At 35.5% G+C, this 25661-nt stretch overlaps 1 protein-coding gene across 9 annotated transcripts in view; it reads right to left on the minus strand.

Moving 5' to 3' along the window:
* Positions 1–4073: 4073 nt before the first annotated feature.
* Positions 4074–25661, minus strand: part of LOC106159969 (uncharacterized) — a 39471-nt gene continuing 17883 nt past the window's right edge. For 3 of the 9 annotated variants that reach the window (XM_087004484.1, XM_087004487.1, XM_087004488.1), the window contains 4 exons: positions 23700–23765; positions 16137–16251; positions 13305–13358; positions 4074–10620 (listed from right to left, as the gene is read on the minus strand). In XM_087004484.1, the coding sequence (XP_086860610.1) occupies positions 6584–10438 (3855 nt within the window). In that variant the 5' untranslated portion in view covers positions 10439–10620; positions 13305–13358; positions 16137–16251; positions 23700–23765 and the 3' untranslated portion in view covers positions 4074–6583. Of the gene's footprint in view, positions 10621–13304; positions 13359–13655; positions 14973–16136; positions 16252–20278; positions 22242–22965; positions 23081–23104; positions 23508–23699; positions 23766–24189; positions 25466–25661 lie in introns of those variants that run through there. The other 6 variants (XM_087004485.1, XM_013536455.3, XM_087004489.1 and 3 more) reach the window with 6 other exon arrangements.

Here is a 25661-nt window from a genome sequence, read left to right on the forward strand (position 1 = left end):
CTATAACCATCATTAAAGCATTTGCGTTCTCTTCATCTAAGCCTGACTTATGTATTAGATATTTATGTTTTCGCCAGATTACCTTCTATATAGAGTAACGTAAGCAGGGGATGGCAATTTTCTATGAAAACTGAATTCTGCGTGCGAAATCAGTAGCAGCTTCTACAATAATAATAATTCTAAGAAAGATTTCCTGTCAAGCATTTCGTAGAATAATATGCAAGTACTGTCAAGGTAGTGTTAAAATTAGATTTGAATGAAATAGCTTTATACGTTGAAGTTGAAAGAAGTTCATCAGAAAGTGCCGCAGGCGCGACATTTAGGGGCAAAAACAACTGTTCTCGAATACTAAAACACGAACGATGCTCGAGACGTCAGTGAAGACGGAAGATTTCAGATTGACATCGAAACACATCTGTGAGTATCCCCAAAATACTTTTCAATGTCATTTGGCTTGGAGTGATTTTCATAACAAAGCCCAATTACTTGACGGCATAAAAATCATGAATAAATAAAGAACAATAGAAATTTTGAACTCGTCCTCTTTTGACATATTATTCTTTAATGATTGACATTGATAATGAAAAGAACTGTCTATTGGGAAAAGTCCTATATAAAAAAGAACGACTTGGGAAGTCTCTCTTTCATCTTATTCGCTTGCTTGTAATATTGACTTATTTCTTTTTGTATGAACCAGCGATATTTTATAATATGATTCTATTTAAACGAGTTCGACACAATTGACAAGAACCAGGGACCGTTTCACAGTATGAAAACCCAAGCCCCCAAAATTTGTCTAAATACCAAAAGTTTGGTCTACTTCAACCAGTAGTAGACCAGTTACATGAAATACCCGCAAATATTGTCAATGGTACAGCCCAATGCGAACAAGTACTTTACTTTTATTTAAGTGAACTACCAAGGATTAACCTTAAACGGACACAGGCCAAATAATTATATTAAAATTTACGGGCTGAAGCAGTTTTGTAAAACCAGCCTCTTGTTTCCTAACTGGATTACATTTGACTGACGTATTATAATAGGCTCTATTCCCATAGATTTTAGATCGATCTATCCCCGCGGGGAGTCTCACTAGATTATTTTCAGATAATCCGACTTAAATGTCCGTCCCGCCTACTACAAGCTGTAATGGGGTAATTAACTTTCGTGTCCGCCCGGCTGACAGCTATTTAGCGTGAACCCCCAGGGAGTTAGGTCGATCTAAAGTAGGTCGATCTAATCTATGGAAATGGGGTGTTAGACATGTATTGCAACGCAAAATCAAAGGCTTGCGATAATACAGGAAAGACATGAGCTCATAAAAAGGATCTAAACTGATGGCGATTATTTTTCGAAATTATAATTCTGAAAATAACATTGACCATGCATTGATATATAATAAACATACCAAATTGCCTGAGTAAATTTTAGTGTGTTCTCTGTGGTACACTCAACGGAAGGTTTCAGATACATAAGGTTTGGATGTAATGAGGTGATTTCCCCTCAGATATTTAGGGGAAAACAGATATTTCGGTTTCAGAATAATGAAAAATGCACTTTCAGTAAAGAAATCCATCTTCTTGTGTGTGTGTGTGTGTGTGTGTGTGTGGAGGGGGGGGGGGGGGGGGGGTGATGCGGCCCAGCATACAAAATCGTCAAGGAAAATAGCAAATAAAGTGGATAACTGGGGATATTTTTTCTGGGTATACCTTGGTTATATTTGATAGAATTAAAATATCAAACTTAAAATTCAAGGTTCTTAAATCACATAGACTTAAAACATTTCCAATATATTTATAACATACCACGTTTGCACAAGTAGCCAATTTTATTGCTCAATACATAAAAATGCTTTAAATTTGCCCCTAATTCTGAACGTACTCAAAGTCCTCAAGACAAAAACCATATCTTTGGTCTGTTTGAAAAAAAAACACAAAAAGAGGTAACGTAATAGAAAATGAGGCTAGACCTTACACAAGTTTGCCTGCATATAACAACTTAATTATGCAAACCATATGAAACAAATTACAATATTTATATATATATGTACGATATATACATATGTACTTTACAGACGCACACCACTGTACTTATAAATATCAAGTAAGATGAAAATACAATAATGTTGTGTAGTTTACATATACCTTTTTAAAATTTATATACACCTTTTGACACATGCACTAAATACACTTTAAGTCATTATACAATAATATATATATATATATAATTCTAGAAACAGTCACATTAATTGACATAATAAATATATATACAGTGTTATTTGTTCCTGCAAAAAGTTTTTTTTCTCAGTGAACGAGGAACATCAATCTGTATCACTAATTCTCACAAGACAAACCATACAATCACAGTCGAATGCCTCACAAACTAGCAACAGAGCCTAGCGTACCAGTTATTACTTCGGGCTTCAATAATAAATATGTGGAATTCACTCCAATAATTACAGATATGCAATCGCATGGATACATGTGTACAATGTGCAAGTGACTATATTTTAAAGGAATATGTGTATAGCCAATACTATATTGACATTGTAGTTTCATTTAAGTCAGTTTCTTCTAGTTACAGCTGGTGTAAGTGAACAGACCGACTTCAATGTGTGGCACCCAGACAGATGGCAGTGTAAAGCATTGCCCAGCATATGCTGTACATAGTGTATGGTGCAAAAGATGTTCTCTGTCTATACAGCCAAATTTCACGCACTTGAACAAAGTTGGGGGGGGGGGTGATACAACCTTTAGACAGAATGAGGGTAGGGAATATTAAGGGCACTAAATACACTAAAATAAATGGCATTATTTTGTGAATGGACAAAGGAAGGAGGTTCTATTGGCATGCCTTTCACTATTATAACCGAACCATTGCTGCAGCAAATAGTGATTAAAAATCTTGTTTCTAAAACAGCAAAGCATCTAGGAATATTTTATCAGAGATCCTGTGTTCTTTCAAAATAATCATGCTAATCACACCTCCCTTAAATGTGAATCACCCCAAACCACACTCAGGAAAAAAATGACAATCTGGTTAACAAACTCCTACTTTCTATCTGCTTTTCTGAGAAAAGCACCATCACTACTAAAATGCTTCTCAGTAATAACTCACATGATACTTGGTTTACAGCCCATAACCACCTTTCAAAATTAAAAGAAAATATTTTGAACTTCAGTTCAGTAAAAAGTAATTATAAAATCAAGTGAAAATTAATTTTCACACAAATAGAAATCCACTTAAAAGTTTGTTCTATTCACCAATTGCAATCAGTAATCAGTGAATCCAGAATGTGCATAACACAAGAAACACTGAACACATATTTATAGTATGTAATAATGTTAAAAGCATAGTTTTTCCAATGTCTAAAGAACTGGATCTATGGTTCCCTGCGAATGATGGTGGTGGAGAGAGAGAGAGAGAGAGAGAGTGTGTGTGTGTGTGTGTGTGTGTGGGGGGGGGGGGGGGGGCAGTCTTACTAAGGTAGGGTACATATCTTTAGAAGTGTTAAATATGATAAACTTCTGATGCAGGCATGTTGATTCGCTTTCATTAAAAAACAAATGGTCAAAATTTACTAATTTGTTAAGCTATTGTGCTGCATCACCTCACAGCAAAGTAGCACATTTAGGGGCAGCAACAGTAAGTGAAAGTAGTTTTTAAGGGTAATGCTTATCTTTATTATCATCCAGATACCGAAAATGAGTTTTTTCTTGCATCTAATTATTCAATAATTTGCTGATTTAAAACAGTAAAAATCCCCTCGAAAATATTTTTCTCCTTGCAATATATAAGCATAGGCAACTCAAAGTTTTTATCATCAATTTAACAACTTTCTAATTTGAGGTGAGATAGCAATTGGCATGGGGCTTAACTTCATCCCTGAACAAGATTTAATCAGGAAAATTGGCATAGTTGACCACAAGTCAATGGGCTACAGTCCCGTGCTGTCATTTTGGTTTTAAATGTGTGTTATGAAGTTATGAGCCCTTAATTACAGATTTTCATTTAAATAAGGCATTATTTTGATTTATCAATGGTAAAACCTGAACTTAATATTAAAAAAAAGAAAAAAAATCCTGGGCAGGGTTTCAGACTGCTAAATGGTGTCATTAAATTGGTGATAAAAAGGTGTTTGTGGGTGCTCAGGTAAGGGAGAAATTTGTGAAACCAATTTTTCAATTTCTACCCCAAAATTGCAATTATGACGTCTCCAGAAAGATTACATGTGTGTAAATGTTAATTAATTAAGTCAATGAACACTGAAGATTTACCTGTTATCCAAAAGAATGTATTTAAGGCAGTAAATAAGGAGTTTTTGGCAAGGGGCAAATTCTGTTAAAAATCACACATATTTGGGAAAAACATGGTTGTGGTTTGAAAAAGATGTGGAATATAAATTTCTGAGAATGTTCACCCATCCTTCTTAAGACTGTGCCATCTCCCCAATCATGGTAGAATTTTTCAAATCTTTTGCTAAGCTTAACACTGGATATGTTCTAACACAGGCTACTAATCTGAACCATTGCCTTTAAACTAACCAGTTATTAACTGTAGTAAAATGATTTCTGTGTAAATGTCATAAATATTATGCTCTAATTTGGCTGACAAGACTCTGCTACATATTAAGTAATTCATATTAACAATTACTATTATTTGGCTTAATTGTTCAATACATTCTCAATTTCTGTACATAAGGTTACTGATTACTAGGTCTAAGGGATTTGGATGAACACAAAACACTATAATTTACATCAACTGTTACAGTTTCAATACTCTGCAGTTCAATAACCAATATTCCATAATTGATAAGCTCAGCTTAATGGAGATCAATAATCTGAGGTAACCGACTTAGGTCAACTAAGTAGTAAATATATTCATACACACCTCAATGCTCTGCAAACAGACATAAATAGACTCTGTTTAATGGCATTGAGAGTGGAAAGAAGTTAATTTGAACAGTATCACTAAGACTCTGGATAGACAGCTATCTGATGGATGTCAGGTTGTAAAATTATGACGGTAGATCCCTTTGTTCACATAAAAATTCAAAGTACTTACAATACAAGATTTCAGTACAAATTCATTAATCTGGGCCTAAGTGTGCATTGCTTAATTTTGATCAATCATTTTACTAGAAGTTAGTTACTAGTATATTGCTCAATAAGATATAATACAAAAGCTTAATATATCAATGAAGCACATGTTCAACATGATGCTTTTGCTCAAAACAAAATTGTTTCACATAAAAATATTAACTTCATAGATTCAGAGACTTGTAAATGAATGCTAACAGACACTAATCCAATTAGTAGGTCTTATTTAAACATGCAATGTTTGTAGAAAAAAATTCCAGAAATCAATTTGGAGCACAAGTTTGAAAACTGAAAGAAATGGGCAACCAATCAACTTATCTTTAAAACCATTATCAACACATATCACTTGTTCTACAAGAGACTCTTATAACATGGTGATGACACATGGTAATTTATAAGACCTAAGCCTCTACTGAACACTTAGTCACACTATTTGAGTTTATTTTTTGTTGTTAAAACTTGTTCTTTTACTTTAAGGTAGAAGCAGTTAGTAGACTGTGCTCAGATTAAAAGTTATCAGTCTAGCAAGATGGATCTATCTCTTCAAGGGTTCTTGCTTAAGTACACTCAATGTAATGAGCTTAATTGTCTGGTCTGCCCCCTTCAGAAGCTAGGGGGTAAATATCTTTCGTAGCTTCTGGAGGGGGTGTGCCAGACAATTAAGTTGATGACATTGAATGCACTTAAGCAAGGATTCCCGCAAAGATAGCTCGATCCTGCTGGACCGATAACTTTTAATCTGAACACAGCCTTAGAGTTAAATAACACTAGTGGCAAAAGAATATAACCACTGCTCTGACTGATGCAACCTTAGCATAAAGGTATCATATGACTTATTAACTAATCTCAATATTTTTCTTCTAGCACTACAACAGAAATATATATAATACAGGAGTGAACCAATATATGACTAGAGCCCTCAGAAGAGATGTAACAAAATATACAGGCAAAATTGTTTGGAGAAGAAAAAACCATAAACACTAGTAAATTGTGATGTTATGTAGAGAAGGTTCCCATGAATAGGTTAAAACGATATTCTATTTATATTCCAAATATATAAGTTTACATCATATATATATATAAATTAAGATCTCAATAAGAACAAGAAGACAGTTATAAACTTCTATAACTGAGGAAAATCAGTAAAAATACTATCAACTATGGTAATAAAAGTCATCAAGTTACAAGTTTGAAGAATGTGACTTTACAAAGGAAAAAATAGTCACTTCTACAAATCAGTGGCCCTGCCACACAATTAACTTCTACCCTGCAGAAGACAGTCTGTACTGGCAGTTCCAGACTGTAGACCTTCTGCCACTCTTTTCTCCAACTCATTTGTACAATGCAGATATACTGCAAAGCACTTTCGAAAAACAATGAGAAATGCTTGCAGCTTTGTGAAATAAAATCATTCTCCAATTTCACCTTTTTAAAAACCTGACTAATGAAAAATATTAAGATTGGTTTATAAACACCAACTTTCATTAAGTTAAAGGATCGTCTAGACTAGTCACAGATAAATTCCACAACTTTTTCACATCAGGATCTGAAGAAACACTTCCAGCACTAGTGAGAGAGGTTTGCAGTGTGTCTGAGGAATCGTCAAGGTCTTTACTTCCTGAGCTTGTGACTGACCAACGGCTAAATTTGTGTCCACCTGTAGGCCGCACTGGACTGAATGGAGAAGACTCCATACTTTCTGTGCTGGCTGAGGACCACTTGCGTAGTCTTTCTCGAGGTGTTAAAAGTTCAACCCCTTCTGAGGAAACAGAAGACCATCCCCGGGAAAGAGGGACGTTAACATGAGATTCAGTGCTCTCCACACTGGCAGAGGACCATTGGTGCAATGCATGTGGACTGTGATACTCCATGCTCTCTGTGCTTGTTAATGACAAGTGACGGCTCTTCCCATCAGAATCTAAACTATCCAGACTGGTTAAAGAGGACCCTGAGGGCATCCGCGGCTTACTGATGCTCTCTGACCTATCTGGACTTGGACTTAGCCCTGCTGCCTCAGGAGAGTCTGTGCTGCTGCCTTGAGATGGAGATCGAGCAGAGTCCACAGATAAGGAGCCCTGAGAAAGGGAACTACTGTTAGAAGACGAAAGTTTGCCTCCTCTAGGATGCTTGCGATGTATGCGCATGTGGCGGGTGATCATGTCTCGGCGACAAGCTGCATAAGGGCACTGTGGGCATTTGTACGGTTTCTCTCCAGTATGTGTGCGTTGATGTGTATTTAAGTGGTCACTCCGACTGAATACCTGGCCACACACTTTGCACTCATATGGCTTGATTCCAGTGTGGAGGCGCATGTGACGTGTCAACATATCACTTCGTGAAAATGCACGATTACAAACTTTACAATAATGCAACTTGCTCTCCACGCCCATTTTCACCGACCTCACAGTCTCTGTTGGTAAATGTTTGGCCATGTGTTTGGCCAGGTTGTCATATCCAGAAAAACCTTGGCCACACAATGGGCAAAGATAACCAATCTCCTTCTCTTTATCAGTCATTTCTGCTCTCTGTTTTTCTACCATCTCAGCTAGGCTGGGTGGGCAATAATTAGCTAGGTTAGACGGAGGTGGGAAACAAAAGAACATGCTACTGTCCTGCAGAGCTGGGGGTGCTGACTGGGGAAAATGGGGACTCATTACACCAGGGCTGAAGGGGGAGAAAGGAGGGGGGTCAAGGGTAATCACAGGGGTGCGGCCTGGCTCATTTAATTCAGGTGGGGTAATTTTTATGGAGGGCACCCCTGCAGATATTCTTTTACTGGCCCCCTCCCTCCGAGTAACCGAGGACTCCCCTCTGTTGCTCTGTGGTGGTGGACTGGGTGGGGCTGGTGGATAAGGTTCCAGTAACTGAGGGTGTCCTGCATCATCAAGGTCAATACATCGACCATGAATCATACGTCTACGATCACAAATAGGTGCATCTGTATAACTCGTCCCGTGCTCCGAATATCTCCTTGGCTTGGGTCCTGTATGAGGGGCATTAATAAAAGAGGAGTAAAAAGCCCTCATTTGCCAGTCTAGAATGTTTTGATATGAGTTCAGTTCTAGTGGATATTCAGTTTTTATTTGAGCTGATGGCAGCTGCAGGCCGCCATCTTCAGAGTCTATGCTCATGCTACGAGGAAATACATCATGCTTTTCATCAACACTCATTTGTCTGGGAGGTGAGTGTGGTGGAGAGTCCTTCTTTTCATCTATGCTCATGCTGCGGTGACGTGGTTCACTCCCTTTTTCCTCAGACTCAGTGCGTTCAGGAGGTGGAGAGTCCTTGTCATCAATGCTCATACTGCGAGGGTAGTTTAAACGCTGTTGATGCTGTGATTGTGATGCCAGTTCCCCTGCTGCCTCCTCCTCTACTTCATCTTGACGCACCAAGCGCCGTCGTCCTCTCCCACTCCCAGGTCTATCTAAGGACTCCTGGCTCTCTTTCGAACTATCATTGTCACCTTCACTTTCCACACTCAAAGACTTGTGACTAGAAAGATCTAAGGGTTCCTGTTGTTCAAAAGAGTCCATGGTTTCTTTTAAATGTTGCTGTGGTGGAGAAGAGACATCCATTTTGTCTGAACTCTCCCCACGAGACAGTTTATGCTCAATCACAGAAGATAAATCTGATTTAACAGAGTCTGTGCTCTTAGTAGAGTTCAGTTTTTCAGTTGAGTCTGCCTGACTGTGTAAATACCTGGCTTGCAAATACTTTTTGAAACTACGATTGAGTAAGTTTTGCTGTTTTTTCCAGTTTTCTTTAAATGCTTCTCTCTTGGATTCTGTGTCAATTCCTGTGCGCTCAGAGGGTTTTGTTTCTGTGCTGCCCAGTTGTTCATCAGTCTTTACAGGGTCGCTGTGAGGATGCTCTGGTTCATGGGCAGGGGCTGCGTCTCCCAATTCAGGCGAGCTACGATCTACAGAGTCTAAAGCCAGAGAAGACAAGTTTAAACTAGTACTCTTTTGAAGAGGTCCCTGCGAGTCTGTTACATTTGCTCTTTCTCCTCTCGGAGGTTGGAGATCTTTGATATGGGTCACATAACGCTGAGAATACTGTCCTGGTCTATAAGAACCAGACACAGTTTTATCCGAATAATATTTCTTTAGAGCCTGTTCAAAATACCTAGAAGGGGCTGGATATGGGCGTTCTTGTGGTTTCAGAAAATGTTCTTCATTTTCTCCATGAAAAGAGTGAGACTTGACTGGAATATAAGTGCCTTTCCCAGTGGCTGGGTGCAAGAGATCCTGATTGTCAGCTGATCTGAAAATTGGCCGTGCTACATGCTGATATCCAGAGTATGGAGAAAGAGAATGTGCTTTCGACTCCTGCTGCCGTATTGACTCCTCATACTCTGCAAATGAAGCACTTTTTAAGCCTAGCTTAACTGGTGTTAAGAACTTCTGCGCAAGTGCTTTTTCCTCCCCTACCTCACTGCGATAATTAGTGCTTGTTGTGCAATTGTCACTGGCAGCTGTTAAAGAACTACTTTTTTCAACTTCACACATTCTTTCTGCCTGTTTTTCACTTTTCTCAGCACTCAGTTGACTCCTTTGTTCATTTAATTTTTTGACATTAGTCGTCTCTTTTTCATGTGTGTCACCTATGCGGTGAACCATCTGCTGTGTGTCCACGGTGTCACCTTGCCACATGTCAGCAGCAGCCTTCAATGTGGTGACCGCCTCCTCCACATGTCCAGCCTTGTTAGTTTGACTGCTTGCAGCTGTGCTGGCCTCCCTGACCGCTGAACTCACAACGCTGTGACCACCTGGTGTACTTGACACAGCTTTGGACATGAGATTATCATGCTGATCTCCTCTGTCTGAGACATGTAGCTCTCTTGTTAAAGTCACCTTTGAGCCGAAGCTGGGGCCATATGCACTGCCCCTGACCAGGTGGCCTCGTCCACTCAATGGACTATCTGATGACTGACTACGGACTGTTTGTTTAAGCAAAAAGTCCACCTCACTCACAGGGGGGCGCATCTCGTAACTTTTACTACGTCCAGATATTGTACTGCGCTCTCCATGATGTTGAGGCAAAGTTAAAGAGTCTTCTTTCTTTTTCTCCTGGCTAATAAGAGGCTTGCTTCGTTGTTGCGGTCCAAGATTGGACTTGCTTATTTTCTTTTCATCATCAGTGGCCTTAGTGTCCACCACGACCAAGTGACCTTTGGTTACCTGCTGTGACTGGTCATCATCATGTGTCTCCAACTCCTTTAGAGATTGCATTTTAGCTTCCTTCTCAAGTAGAGAAGATGACAACAGAGTCTGTTCTGATGGAGATGCTGAGGTTTTTTCAGCTTTTTTCTCCTGCTGTTGTTGAACTGCAGCCTCCATTTTTTTCTCAGAAAAAGAAAAGCTTGAAGTGGCCTAGGTTATAAAATTTTTATCATACACATTGTCTAGTTTTGGTTAAGTACTGATTTGTCTCTACTTTTCATCCATAGTTTTAAGTGATCAACTGGACATGTCACATCTTCATGTACTTGCTGGAATTACCATACACTGGGACATAACACCTGAAAACAAAAAAATAGATTTCTTTACAACAAAATCGTGGGGAAAAGTAAAAGGTCAAATCCAAGATTGCAGTAAGATTGTGAATATAAGTTCAGTAGTAAATATAAGAGCCTGAAAATTTGCAGTGCGGTTCATGGTGAAAGGTAGCTAGGTCAAAGGTCAAATTCAAAATCACAGTAATATGACCAAGTAGTACCTGTGATCATATTTCTAAATTTGCAAAGTGTAGTTTATGGTGAAAAGAAGGTTAAAGGTGAAATACAAGGTCATAGTAACATTGCCAATATGTGAGTTCTTATTCAAGTTCAATAGTAAATATGGGTTTAATATTATCTCTGTCAGTTTTGGAGATACAAGGGTCAGAAAATTTATTAAGTGCAGTTCACCATGAAAAGTAGGTCAAAGATGAAATTCAAGGTCCCAGTAAGATTGCTAATACATGTTTTCCCATTTAAGTTCAATAGTAGCTATGGGCATATCTCTACCAGTTTTGGAGATATAAGGGTCAGAAAATTTGCAAAGTTCAGTTAATGGTAAAAAGTAGGTCAAAGGAAGTCAGTCAATATATGAGTTCCTATTCAAGTTCAATAGTAACTATTGGCATGTCTCTACCAGTTTTGGAGATATAAGGGTCATAAAATTTGAAAAGTGCAGTTCATCATGAAAAGTAGGTCAAAGGTTAATTTCAAGGTCACAGCTAGTTTGCCAATATATGACTCCCTTTTCAAGTACAACAGTAACTATGAGTGTATCTCTGCTAATTTTGGAATATTTCACATTTTATTTTCACATTATTTTATTGTGACATTGAATTTTTTGATATAGCACAACTCCTAAACCATCTGGAAAACAAAAAAACAGACACCACTTCCAGTACTGCGTATAATATGCAAAAAATAAGAGGTCTCTAGCATTTTCAGCTTCAGAATTAGAGAGAGTTGCATCGATTGACCTTAAAATCCCAAAGATGAAAGATGACCCTATGTGTAACACCTGCCCATTATTTTAAAGGTTAGGTTTGTGTTGTTTTTAAAATTGGCACAAACAAAAAATCTTTTGAAGAAAATTCCATTTTTAGAAAATTTTGACCCATTTGACTGCAATAAAGGTTAAAGGTCAAATCCAAGGGCATATACTTGGGATCTCCACATATGACTTACAGTCAAACCTCTATAGTAATTTTTCCCATAATTCCTTCGGTTTAGGAGATATTTAACAAATTTTGCAAATTTTGCATTGCAATGAGTGCTACACCAAGACCAGCACACTGACAGAGCCAAAAAATTTATGTTGATTGGGTTTAATCTTATGTGTGACCTAAATCTAAGGGATGGTACACAGGCCCTTGTAGTCTAGGAGGAGAAGCGGTAATGGTGACATGGCAGTGGAGCTGGCAGAGGAGATGGGTACCCCCAGCACCTACGCTGGTAATACAATAACTCCAAATTAATACCAAACAAAGCCACTTAGCAAATTTGAAATAAAACAAAAATATGGTTTGGCACATGAGTGCAAAATGTCACCAAAATACATGAAAAAAATCAATAATATTTAACATAATAATTCAATCAAGTTGATTTTGGAAAAGAACCTGTTTTTTTTCCTCAAGTATAACACAGAAAAACATTATATTAGTTTTTACAAAAAAAACTATAATAATAAATAATAAAAAAAAAAGGACTCTACTTTGTTACCATATATAATGCTACTGACTGAACAATAAAACAACTTCCAACCCTTGTATTTAAGGTCAATACTGTATCAACATATTCATCCTTTCTATCCAATGACTGTATTTAACAAATACACGCAAACATCAAATGCTTATACCACAAACTCTCATATCAATTGGTTTATATGCACCATGCTATGCTTTATAAATACATGCTACCACACTGCGGGGCACTAAAACTATATCTGATACAATAATTTTTTAAATACCTATGCTCAACTGGTTACACGTGCAAACACACAAGATGCATGCATTTGCACACATGATGCATTCTGCAACATTAGCCACTGGTCTGATGTTTGCAGCCAATAAAATCTTGTGCAGACCAGTAGATTGTTCAGGAATGTGTAAATGTAGTGGTCTTACAATTATCACTTGGAAATAAAACAACTAACACAAAAAATACAAATAAATAAATATTAAGTTAATAAAGAGGAAAACCTCTTTCCCACAATAAAAACCAGCAAATTAAATACCACATATCTAATTTTTCTCCCCAATACACACACTTCTCCCTTTCCTTTTACCACATTGAACCATCCTGAGAACCTACTCTGCCATTACTTTACCGTTTTAGAATATTATCACATCACATCCAAATGGTAAATAGCGAACACGAAATGCAAAATTTGGTATGCTGGGTCAATTATAAACTACAATTTTCCTTTCAAAAATTTACAAGAATATTCAATTATAAATATTTTTAATTTGACCATAATGATAAATTGGCAAATAATTACTGATAGTGTCAATTTTCCAAACAAAACAATTTTAAAAAACTGACATATCTGCGTGAGCATAGGCCAACAGATTATTTTACAATTCAGTAAAGAGACAAGTCACATAAAACCAATTCATCTTATTTTATGCCATCTGCACTGATTAATTATACTTAATTAACTAACCCATCTGCTTCACACTGAAACAATACTAGCACTGCCGGCTACTCACCATGGATATGCAATCTGTGAATCCCATGTTCCTAGCACCAACAAGGATATTCACCTGAAATTCAAAACAAAATATCAATAACAATATATTAAAAAACATCATTAATGGGCCTCGTTTTTTCAAGCTATACAAAATAGAAAGCAGCAGAATCCACATCCTCTGAGAGGACAAGTGTGATGCACACTTTCTAATCTCTCTCACCATTAGCGCTTATCCTCATCAACAAGTATTCTAAACAGTTTTACTTTGACTACCATGATAGTTGTCCACTGCCAATAACATGCTTATTAACAACGGGTATTTTCAGCATTTCAAAATGCACAGGTAACCCTGCACTGCATCTTATCCTACCTGACTGTGCATGTGTTTATGTATGGTGAGAGGGCCCTCGGCACATCTTATACTTGCTTCCCACTATATTTTCCCAGAACAAGGCACTAGCAACATATAAACCCACTCCATGGCAACCATGGCACAACACCCCTCAATTGGATCAAAGTAGAAAGCAAATCAGAAAGGATCATTGTCACTCATGTAGTGCAGTACTGTTAAATTTCACACATTTCCACTAATTCTTCCCTGGAATTCTTGGGAAAAAAGAGGTATGATTTGACATACTTTTTTGTGTAATTACTTCTCCTGTATGCCTCTTTCTCTGAAAATGAACCTCTATTTTGCTAAATTGTTTGGATAACTGGGTAACATTTAATTTCAATGATTCTTTATTTCCATGAACTAATTAGTTAGTAAATGACTTTCCATGGTCTCCTCCTTCTCTTACCTGTTCACACCTACAATATTTCTCAACAAACTACTATTTTAATTCAAATGAAAGGGCAATTCTTTAGTTCAAAGAATTTAACAAAATGTCAGGAAAACATTCCAAGAAAATTGTGAACATAAATTGGATTTAGGCAATTTTTTTAATGTTGCTGTTGAGCATCTGGGGTAATATATAATTATCTTTCTTTTTTTAACCAGTATAAATCAAAACACTTTTGCACATTTTTGTTCCCACTAACTTCTTCTCGTACAAAATCATATCTACTTGTAAAAAAGTACACTAAGACTTTCAACCAATCTAATAAACAGTGAGAAAGGTCTACAATTTTTCTTTCTTGTTATCAAACAAATTTCTTGTATATCAGATTGCAACCAAGATTCCAGGAAAACAGGTAGTTCAATGACCTTAGTCATTTATTATTGCAATGAAAGAAATAGAACTCTCCCTGGCATTACAATTAATTATAAATAAAGAAAGCCATCATGTTATTTGTGCACATTTGCTATTTCTTTGCACATATTTTATATGCAATTTCTAGTTTGAATAAGGTTCTTGAATCAGCATTCCAATATCATTAAAATAAGACAAAAACACATAATTTTAATTATTAATTACTTATTAATTATGAATAATTTATTTATTCCAATATGGTATAAAAATTATATAGTGAAAAGATAACAAAAACCTATTTGTAAAGGGGAGGGAGGGGCAGTAATTTTTTTTCCAGGTAACTTCCTAGAACATTTTGAAGGCCACAAACAATTAAGATTTATCTAAGAAAGATACAATTTTCTAACGTGGACATTATCACTTCAGTAAATGATATGTTTAGAAATGTTTTTTTTTTAACATACCAAGAATTTTGACCTCAGAACTGAAATTGCAATTTATTTATTTATTATTTATTCATTTATTTATTTGGGGGGGGGGTTAAAGGGGTTCTTTAAGAAAATGGTGCTCAAGATGAGCAGGGAAAGAGCAGCAGATGATGACTAAGATATCCTGTTTATCAGATCTGCTATGGATGTAATAAAAACTAATAATAAGGGGGAAAGTGCTAGCAATGTACTTAGTAATAAATAAATGGCTCTACCTCTATGTTGTTTTCACATCGAACAAGGTGTTTCTATCTTGTTATTAATTTAGTTTAAAGTGCAGTGTTGTGTATTAAGTAGACAAAACAGATAAATCATCTCTTCTTAGAGATTACAAATTAAAACTACAAATTAAAAACCTTCATTGCAATATTGTGATTTTAAAGTGAATGCCACAAGAGTTGTATAAGAGCTATTGGGTCAAAATCTTAAGGTACCAGAGAAAATACCATGAGGTATCACAAAATGAAATGTATGGAATCAAACAAAAGAGTTTTGAGTTTAAATTTCAGTCTGTTTTTTTTTTATCTATTCAACATGTATAAATATTTATTTATATACATTAATGACAACAAAAAATCTTTATAATATAATGTCATCTTCAAAGAATTAACAGTATTTTTCTCCATAATTTTTTTTTCTTCAATTGGATAAAATTTAAAAAATATTACTATTTCAAAAATGAAAAAAAAAAAAAAAGAGAAAAATCCAAAGCCAAAGCAAAACAAAAAAATCCTTCAAACTTCAAAGGGATGCACAGGAAGTAAGGAACCAAAAGAATATATTGGAAACTTCACTCTAAAACATAATAACTAGCCTAGTTTATGGGCAAGATAGCCAGAAACACAATAGAGAATTCTTCAGGGAGGGCCTTTTTCAGCCAACTGTGATAGTATCACTTGACTACCATTTGTGTTGCTCCAAGTGTCCCCAGCATGGGATCATTTAGTTTGTCTTCAGTTTAAAGTATTGAAGCCATGTATGTTGTCCTATTGATATACATATACAAACATAAATGCATAAATGACATCATACCAAGCAGCTGGGACATCCTCCCCATGTTAAAAAATCAACAGGACAGCTTGATGTTGTTCTATTCTTAAACTTATCTACATAAAGTGATGTCATACCCTTCTTAGCTTACTGACAACTTCAAGATATCACAAAACTTACAGCAAATTCCATTTCCGAGAGTCTACTGGAACATTTCAGCCGAATCCTCACTGGGATCTTCAGATGGACAGCCATAGTGAACAAAACCGTTCCACCTCTTCAAGCAAACTGGAGTCTGAAAGAATAAAAAAGTTCAAGGACTGTCATCTGAACTTGAAAGAACTGTTTTCCTGCTGTGTAAAAAAGCTTAGATGACTGAAAAAATGATATAAATCTTCAGTCTCTCTGAAACAGAACAATATATTCATAAGTTATTGCAGCACTTGTAAAAGATGGAGAATTGTTGCAAAGATGAAACACATGAGTGGTCCAGCTTTTGCCTTTGAAACTTTTAAACTCATATATAAATAAATAAATAAATAAATAAATAAATAAATAAACCTGGTGCACATTCCTGCTTTAAAAACAGCATAAACTTTTTTTCAGATATTATTCATTATCATGTTTATTTGGGTACATCAAATAAGAATGCCCGTAAAATAGTTTACCTATCTACCTTTCTTCTTCATACTTTTCTACATTATTGTACCTATCAGTAATTTTGTGCCATTCCAAGGATGCCTGTTGATTGGCAACTATGTCATTTCAACATGTCTGTCATGTCTGTATGGCTACAATATTTTACTTCAGGCAATGCACAATCTTTACCAAAATTTGAATGTAAAAGTTTTCATCATAAAGGAAAACTTAGCAGATATGATTTTGGGTTGTAAAGCAAAAAGTAGGAAGAAAGGACTAGGTGACCTTACAACTGGATCTGATGGCAACTTATGCAGAAAATGCCAAGAAAAAAAAAAAAAAGATTCCTCATTTAAAAAGTTTTAGGTACAGACACAGCTGAGGCATGTATTCACCACCTGGTAGAAAAAACATGGAATGGCACTAACTGAACACTTCGACTCCACTGAACATATCCACATGTTCTACTGGTAGTTTTACTCGTTTTATAACCAAGATTATATATCTTACATATATAGTTAGTCATGATATTCTCAGAATGATCTATCCTGACCTTTCCTTTCGCAGAAAACTAATCTCATGTAAATGTACAATTACAGGGAAAAATAATTACATGTAAAAGTTAAAAGTTACATATACATATATATCCATAAAATACTGACCTCTGTCATATGGAAAGGGTCAAGTTTGGGGGGTTCTTTAATGTTAGGAAAATTTTACCATAAAGCATAGGAGGGTTCAAAGAAAACAACACACACACACACATACATTCAAAATAGTGAGAGTCATTTGTTAGATCTTAAAACACACTTGGGGATATCTACTTTTTTTGGAAGCATTTTTGGAAGCAAGCATCTTATGAATTTTTCCTCTTTGTTACATTGCTGAAATTGAGAAAAGTTATTTTTGACACTAAAGAACTGTCCAGCTCTTTCTTGTTTACATTTATAACAACTCCATTTTAAATGATGCTCATCTTCTTGTTCATTTCTAATGCCCCTATTTCACACAGACCACGAATCCCATGAATCGCCAGGAATTGACAAATTTCAGGATTTGTGGTTGAATTGTAATCAGTTCGTGAAGTTCTTAACAGATTCGTATATATTCGTAGTCAGTTCTTGCAATTCTTGATCAATCGGGAATTCGTGGCAAAAATTTTGAGCTGTTAAAAATTTTGGCCACAAACTCCCGATTCCAAAAAAATTGTAGTGAATTTTTTGACAATATTCGTGCGTTATTCCAGCTGAATTCCACGAATATTTGTAACACTATTGCACCTGTATCGTAACTGAATCGTAGAGCGTGTCGAATTAGCCAGAAAATTTGCAAAATCTCACAAATCCTCATAAATTTCCTACTTCACACAATTTCACACTTCCTACATGCAGGGATTTAATTTAATTACTTTGATTTTTTATATAGCAGCTATCAGTGTCATTCATAGCGTTAATGTCGAAAGATAAACTTTTCATTTTATCTATTTTTTATCTACAATTTTCATGGATCAATAGTGTTACTTTTTCTTAAGCTTTTTTTTAAAGGAAACTAAAATTTTCCAGTGCAATGAATATACCTGTAAGCTACACATGATCATCAAAGACCAATGCATATGACAGAAATAAGCTTTAGCTTTCCAAATGACCTTACTGCGTCATCATCACACTCACAAACATAGTATATCAATAACAACTGCCTAAAAAAACTATTATTTCTAAAATTCATCCCCTAAACACTTAAACCCACTCAGAACATGACTGCAATAAGGTTATTCAACATTGATACATTGCATGTAGACCGCAATACCACACTGTGTTGAAATGGCCTTGGAATTTGCCAGTTCAATTGCTCTATAAGTTTTAAAAAATCTCAATGTGTGCTTCATGGCCTTTTTTCCCTGTCACCTCCCACTTCCTACATGCACCCATCCCACGCAAAAAAAGAAAAAAAAACTGATTAGTTATAATTTTAATCTGCACGCAAAGTACGTCTCAGACATCCCCCTCCCACAACAGTGCACGTTCAAAAACATGCTTTCTTCCCACACTTGATTTAAATAGGTATTGGGCAGGAAGTTTAAGGGAACTAATAAACATAATAATAATTGCTGGGACTGGATTGTAGAACTTACTTTTTCACCAATTTAGTAGAAAAGAGAGTACCTTAGTTAACATTATGGTTCTAGGACATCTTGCAATTAATTCCACTTATGAGATAATTTTTGTTCAGAGGCTGTAAACCCTGTAAACCTCTGATCTTATTTCAAAATACCCTCCTTCCCTTTGGCTCATGTTGAAACTAAGACAGTAAAGCAATATGTCTGGAACTATCTGATAACAGAAGCAGAACATATTTTGATCATTATATACCAGAAACTTTGACAGTAAAGTTGAACCCTGAAGAAGTACTATTTAAGGATTACATGTTGAGACTCAGATGTGTGCTCTTTGGATTACATCACAAAAGTGATTGATACAATAATACTTAGATTCAGTTTTATGATCAAATGCAATAATAGCAGTGCTTTTGTGGTAAAAAATAAAACCATTTTTCAGTTTCAGGTTAGCTCGGCAACTAAAAAACATATTAATATCAACTTTAAGGTATTATGTAGACAAAAGGATCAGAAAACACAATCTCAAATTGTTCTTAAATGGTTCACAGCATATTATTTGCATTAAAAAATATGTAATTATATTTTTCAATAGACATCTTGCTACTGTGGGTCATAATTTTGAAATAAAGGAGGATCAATACATTAAAAAGGCCTACATTTGGCAAAATAGCTTCCTCTGCCTTTTATTTGAAATACTTATCCTAATCTTAGCATAATAAAAATAAACTTTCAAATCAGAAATTCTCTTTTAGTTTTAGTTTGTTTTTTTTTTTTTAGACACCCCCTTGCTTCTGCACCTAGGAATTCCAAGAGTTAATCATCAATTTCACTGGTTTGGAAGTTGGTTTGAGATATAGTGATTGGTTTCTTAAGTAACTCTGTACCTAAGTATTTAAGTAAGATATTATCATGAAAATTGGTATGGTTGACAACTTGCTTGTGAAATACAATCTGGCGCCAGAATTGGGTTAAACATTCTTGTTTAGGAGATATGAGCCCCTAATTACAATGTCCAATAAAATCAAGAGATTATTTGGCCTCTTTACTGATAAAATCAAAAGTTAGCCTTTAAAAAATGCTAGCAGTGGATTGTAGTACTTATTGCTGTGATTAAATAGTAGTTCAAATGGTGTTGATAGCCATTCAGGGGTGAGGGATCTGTTTGAAATCGATATAAATACAGTCTTCACCTCAAAATTGCTGCTGTTTCATTATCAGCTCAAGTTAGCTAACTCATTGATATGTTTGCAAGACATCTCATAACTTGACAGTTTATTTCTGTATATTCTTAGTGGATAAGGAAAAAATTCTTACACACCAATCTTCCTTAAGTAGGATTTTAAGGATGCTGTAACCCTTTATTATCATCCAGATACCAATACCCATTTTCTGTATCCAATTATTCAATGATGCGTCTATCTTTGTGCTGATTTTAAACAATAAAATAACCCTAGAAAATATAAAATATCTGCATTTATATTTCTCATTGCAATTTTTAATCATTAATTTAATCTAATGCTATTTAAATACTATTAGAGACAGCAATAAGTATGGGACGTAACTTCATCCCTAAACAAGATTTTATTACGAAAATTGGCAGAGTTGACCACGATTCTATGGGCTACAGTCCCGTGCCATCATTTTGGTTTACATGTTTTTGTTATTGAGTTATGAGCCCCTAATTACAGATTTTTATTAAACAAAGGCATTATTTTGCTTTAACAATGATAAAATCTTCTAAGAAAAATCACTGTCAGGGTTTTGGAGTGCTAGAGGGTGTCATTAAATCAGAGTTGAAACAGTGATCGAGGATGCTCAAGTAAAGAAGAAATTTGAGAAACCGATTTTTCAGTTTTTATCCCAAAATTGCAATTGTGACATCAACCAAAAGATGACATGTGTAAATGTTAATTAATTTAGTCAATGAACACTGAAGATTTATCTATTACCAAAAGAATGTATGTAAGGCAGTAAATGAGTTTTAGGCAAAGGGTGACAAAATCCTTAAAGTATATTTAGGATGCCTTTATCATATATTGTATATGTACTAAGTTTCTCTTGAAACAGATTATGGTCATGTCCTAATCCCATAAAATGGAATTCATGAGAGGCTGGCTATATATAATAGAGCTTATTAACAGCCTACACTCATCATAACTGTGATAAGGATTCTTTACTTATCGAAAACAGGTATAAACAGCCTACATTCATGTCTTAAAAAGAAAAAAAAGAATTTACACTGAACAGTAAATTTATAACTGTCTTTATAATGTGGCAGAGTATCAGTATAGAAAGACAGCCAACTTTATCGCTGATGACACATAAATAATCAAACAACAAGAAGACATACACAGAAAGAAATATTCCTCATAGATTCTGAATAAATAATAAATTTGAAACCAAAAGGTGTTTTTTCTTTTAAGTTCCAAAATGTGTTTTTGTTTCTTTTCAAAGTTGTGTTAAAATACAATTTCTGTGAGGCACAGATGGGGATAATTCGAAATAAGTGATCAGGTGAATGGGGAATTTTCCAGGCACATGACCAAGTGAATGGGCAAATGACCAAGAAAGTGACTTAGGGCACTATAAGAGTTCAGAGCATTGAAAGCTGGTCTGAAAGTACTGCACCCACATTATAAAAAGAAAGAAACAGTTAATGCTTCTCACCACTGGTAATTTTCTAATAGGACAAATAAATTTATCCTAAATTTTTGCCCCTAAGTTTAGAGAAATTTTGTCTGTTGGTGGTTTAAGGAACAAAATGTTGTCAAATCGCATCGTCAGGCCTTGTAAGTGTGACCTTGGGATGTTTCTTCTTTATTCCTCTTCCTCTTTTTCTTTGTCTTTTCTTCCTTCACAATCTTGTATTTCACCTTTACTTTAATGGTAAGCACACACTTAAATACTTTACTTTAAAAATCCTATCCTTAGCATCCATCTATTCTACCATCTGCTACAGATATCTGATTATTACATTTGCTCTATTGTTGATAGCCCAGATGAGAAAGCTGTGGTGCTGTCATGTTTTTACTTTCATGTTTCAGTGGCTTTAACATGTGACTCTTCCTGCCCCTCCCCCACCTTCTCATTCTTTTATGTTTCTAAATGAGACTTGAGACTTTTACAAATTTGACCCATTGCATGACAAGAAAAGTCTGTCAAGCAGTTCTCTCTCTGCCTCCCACAAGTCACGTTAATTTGCACACTTTCCTTCACTCCCACTTGTACATACTTTGATAAAAATAAAGAAAACCAGTGAAGTAAACATTTAAAATTCTCAGAAGTTATCTTAAAACAATTCAATGAAATCCAACACAGCACAATAGGACTGCGAGGTATGGCCTCTGTGTTTTAAATGTTTTGGGTTTTATAATATCCTTGCTGCACTCAATACCTAAAAGCACTATCTGTACATGCAATGCCAAAATCAAGAATGCTGTGAGCTTTTCTTGGATAATACCTTCTTGAAGAATGCCAAATGCCTCTATCCAACTGATAGGTACTTTCTCAATCACAATGGGGGCAACATGCTAAAAGGTAAAATAAGAACTGCATAGACAAGTTGTGTTTGAATCATACAAAGGGATAACCAGCTTTATAAACACTGGATTGTAATCAAGTGGATCAGTCCAGTTAAGGGCCTGTCTGGAACATAAAGGGTACTATGGTAGAGGGTTGCTGAAGGCAAAATAAAAGGAACATATCCCTGGTCAGGGCATGGATGATAAAGAGACTAAAAGACTTGAAGCAGCTTGTTAGTGTATTAAAGACAGTCACTTATTCCAAGTCATCATACATAATGCAAAAGCTATTGATTCCAATCTGTTGATTCTAATGTTTTATATGTAAGAGGCAAAATCATGTAGTACGTAAATTGAAATATTGTTGAATTTTAATGGATTCTTTGTCTGTTTGAAATATCTTAAATTCAAACCTTTAATTTTTGATCTGCCTGTAAGTCTATGTCACTATTAGATATACAACAAGTAAAACTTTCAAGAATGAAATATTATAAGGATGCTGAAAATTAATACAAATTACACAGCATGATAAATTCTGAAAAAAGACTGACTTGAACTAGTCATGCATTTCTTTTTAGACACAGCTTCTGACTTTGACCCAACCTAATGGGTGTCCATCTATTGATTTTTTTGCCTTCCAACTTCAACAATCCTATTGTTTCCCACACTTTTAAACCATTCACACAGAAATCTATCAGTAGAAGAATGAAGGTTGCAGTAGGCTAAAGCTTACACAGACACAAACTTGTTCCATTCAGTTGACGGGACAGCCTACAAGAATCTGAAGTTCATGGTAACTCAGTATGATTAACAGAACTCAATCTTCTACAAATATCTTCTTCCTTGTCCTATTTGATTAAAAATAAATAAGAAAAATATGTTTATCAAGTGGAAGTAATTGAACAATGGCACAACAGTAATCACATTACAATACTAACTGAGAAAGTTTGCGACCGCATGGGAACAGTGCTGCTTCCTGGCTTCTGGTCAGATCCCAAGTCTAGACAGCCATCGGTGGTCAGCTGATGACAGCAATTGCATTGCCTTTAGATGACAGCAATTGTATTGCCTTTACTCCCTCAATGAAGCTGCCATTATGGATTTAGTTTACATTGGTTGCTAAGGAGCCATGACTAAGCTGAGAGCCAGTATTGCATGTTGGAACTATCTATACAGCTATTTACACCCACTCACAGGTGGACACACACAGAACAATCTACACAGCTCAGGGAGATGGACAGCATATTCCTGTAGGTACCTAACATGGGGTCATACCTAAAATTGGAATTGATCATACTACTTGGAAAGCAGTTTTATAGATGGTTCAAGGCAAGCAAGAAATGATAGTTCTTACTCTTGAATGTCTATAGCATACATGTAATATGAAATATGACAGTAATACATAAAGAAAAATAAATATGTAAATAAATGCAACAAGTTTTAAAGACAACACAAATTGAAACTTACCAACTGATCAAATGCTTGCTAGGACTTTATAATAACTTGTTAGGCAACTTATTTTGATTATAAGATCTGAAAATAAAAATAAATCAGTTGTGGTTATTGTATTCCTATTAAGTCATTATGATGTAAAAATAAACTTGCAATTCAGTTAAAAATACATTATCATAGTCAAGCCATAAATAAATATGCCCACACATTTGGCAAAAATCAGTAGTACTAATATTAGCATTTAGAGTGAGACCTTAACACTTGTGCTCTGTGGTATGACTACAGCAAAGATTATGTCAGAATGGGGCAACTGTGTATATCTGGCATAGGTGGCCTATTGCTGGCCTGAGAACTATCAATTTACTACAATTAACTAATGAAGTTAAAAAGAAAGTATGGTTTATGCACAATATTAATCAATAAACAGCCTCACTCTACCTGTCTGAACACACACATACATAATGCACAATGCTACAGAAGGCCTCAGAACCATGCCAAATTTTACCTGTGTAAATGCACCCTGTTAACTGAAAGCCACAGCAGGCTTACTCTGGGCAGGCAGAATGCATTAACCTGACCTCAGTACTGAGGTAGCAGTCTGTATGACCTTATAACTAACGTCTTCCTCAAGCTGAATCGATCTCACCTCAGGGCACATATAACCACATACATATTAGTTGGAAGACCTTTTAATATGTGTTCCAACTATGATAATGCACTTTAAAAACTCTCTCTTAACCAGTATGTGAGAGATATAAAAATTTGTTGTCTTTAACTAAAATTTATACATTTTTGCTCAAGTATTTTTTCTGCCGCTGCTTCATTTCACTGCCTCTTGTGACCAGTGATAGAAACAACTGCATTAACAGGCAATTATATATATCCACAACATCCTGGTTCCTTGTGCAAATGATGAATCACTTGGTTTCTTTATACATTGTGATTTGTGCATTGTTTACTTCCTCCCCTACAATAAATACTATTGTTATTGTTATTTGCTTGAAAAATCAATCTCATTTAATTAAAAGAACTTCTGTGGCCAGAAAAAGACTGGATCTTGTGGCAGGTAACTGGTTCAACAAGTACAGCCATTTCCACTAATATAAACCTGTTTTCTCGGTAATCACCAGATTTATAGGTGTATTTACCATGAATGAGTCCTCTCCAAATTGTTATTCAGGTCTCTGTAATCCATTACAGGCCTTGATGAACTAGCTGTGATGAAGGGCAGAACATAACCTAACTCTTAAAGCCTGATTAAAGTACTAAAAATATAATTATACTTACTAACCTGACACGAGAGACTGGTATCAGGTAGAGCCATGTTGTGTTTCAATAAAAGATTAATCAAGTGCTTCACATCAAAATATGCCAATCAATCTCGGACTGAAACATTTATACATGTAATTCTGCCTTTTGAGCAGATTCAGCAAGAAAGCCAGTCCCAGGTATAATTGTTCTCCTGAGGATAATCCTGTGCTTCATTTAACAATGTGTATTGTACATAAAGACTTATATGAATATTTCACCACATACCAATGTTATGACAGTAAGGCACATTAACACAGGTAAAAACAATACTATCTATAGTTTTTAACATAAATAATTGCTTGTGAGTTATAATCAGAAGTTACCAGCCCAGCAGCAAACCACATTAACATTGCTAAATTTCATTGATGAAGGTGGACTATTGCCCTACTGTATCCCAACTGTTCACTGCAACTGATAGCATGAAAAATCATGCATCAGCACTTTTATTTATACTATGTGATATCAAATATATGTGCTAATGTATAAAAAATATAGGCAGCAATTGTGGCTGTTCACCTTAGTGTGAGTACAGAGATTGCCTTTTGATAATGAAGAGTGGTAATATAATAAGAGTTTTTTTGTTATACTTAAAAGTACACTCCATGGGTTTGAAAATATCCAAAATGCTTATTTTTGCCATCCACAGCTTCTTAAAACATTGCATAC

This window comes from Lingula anatina, chromosome 2 (genome assembly GCF_051362555.1).
Source record: "Lingula anatina isolate TDL-2025a chromosome 2, LinAna3.0, whole genome shotgun sequence".
Classification (NCBI taxonomy): domain Eukaryota; kingdom Metazoa; phylum Brachiopoda; class Lingulata; order Lingulida; family Lingulidae; genus Lingula; species Lingula anatina.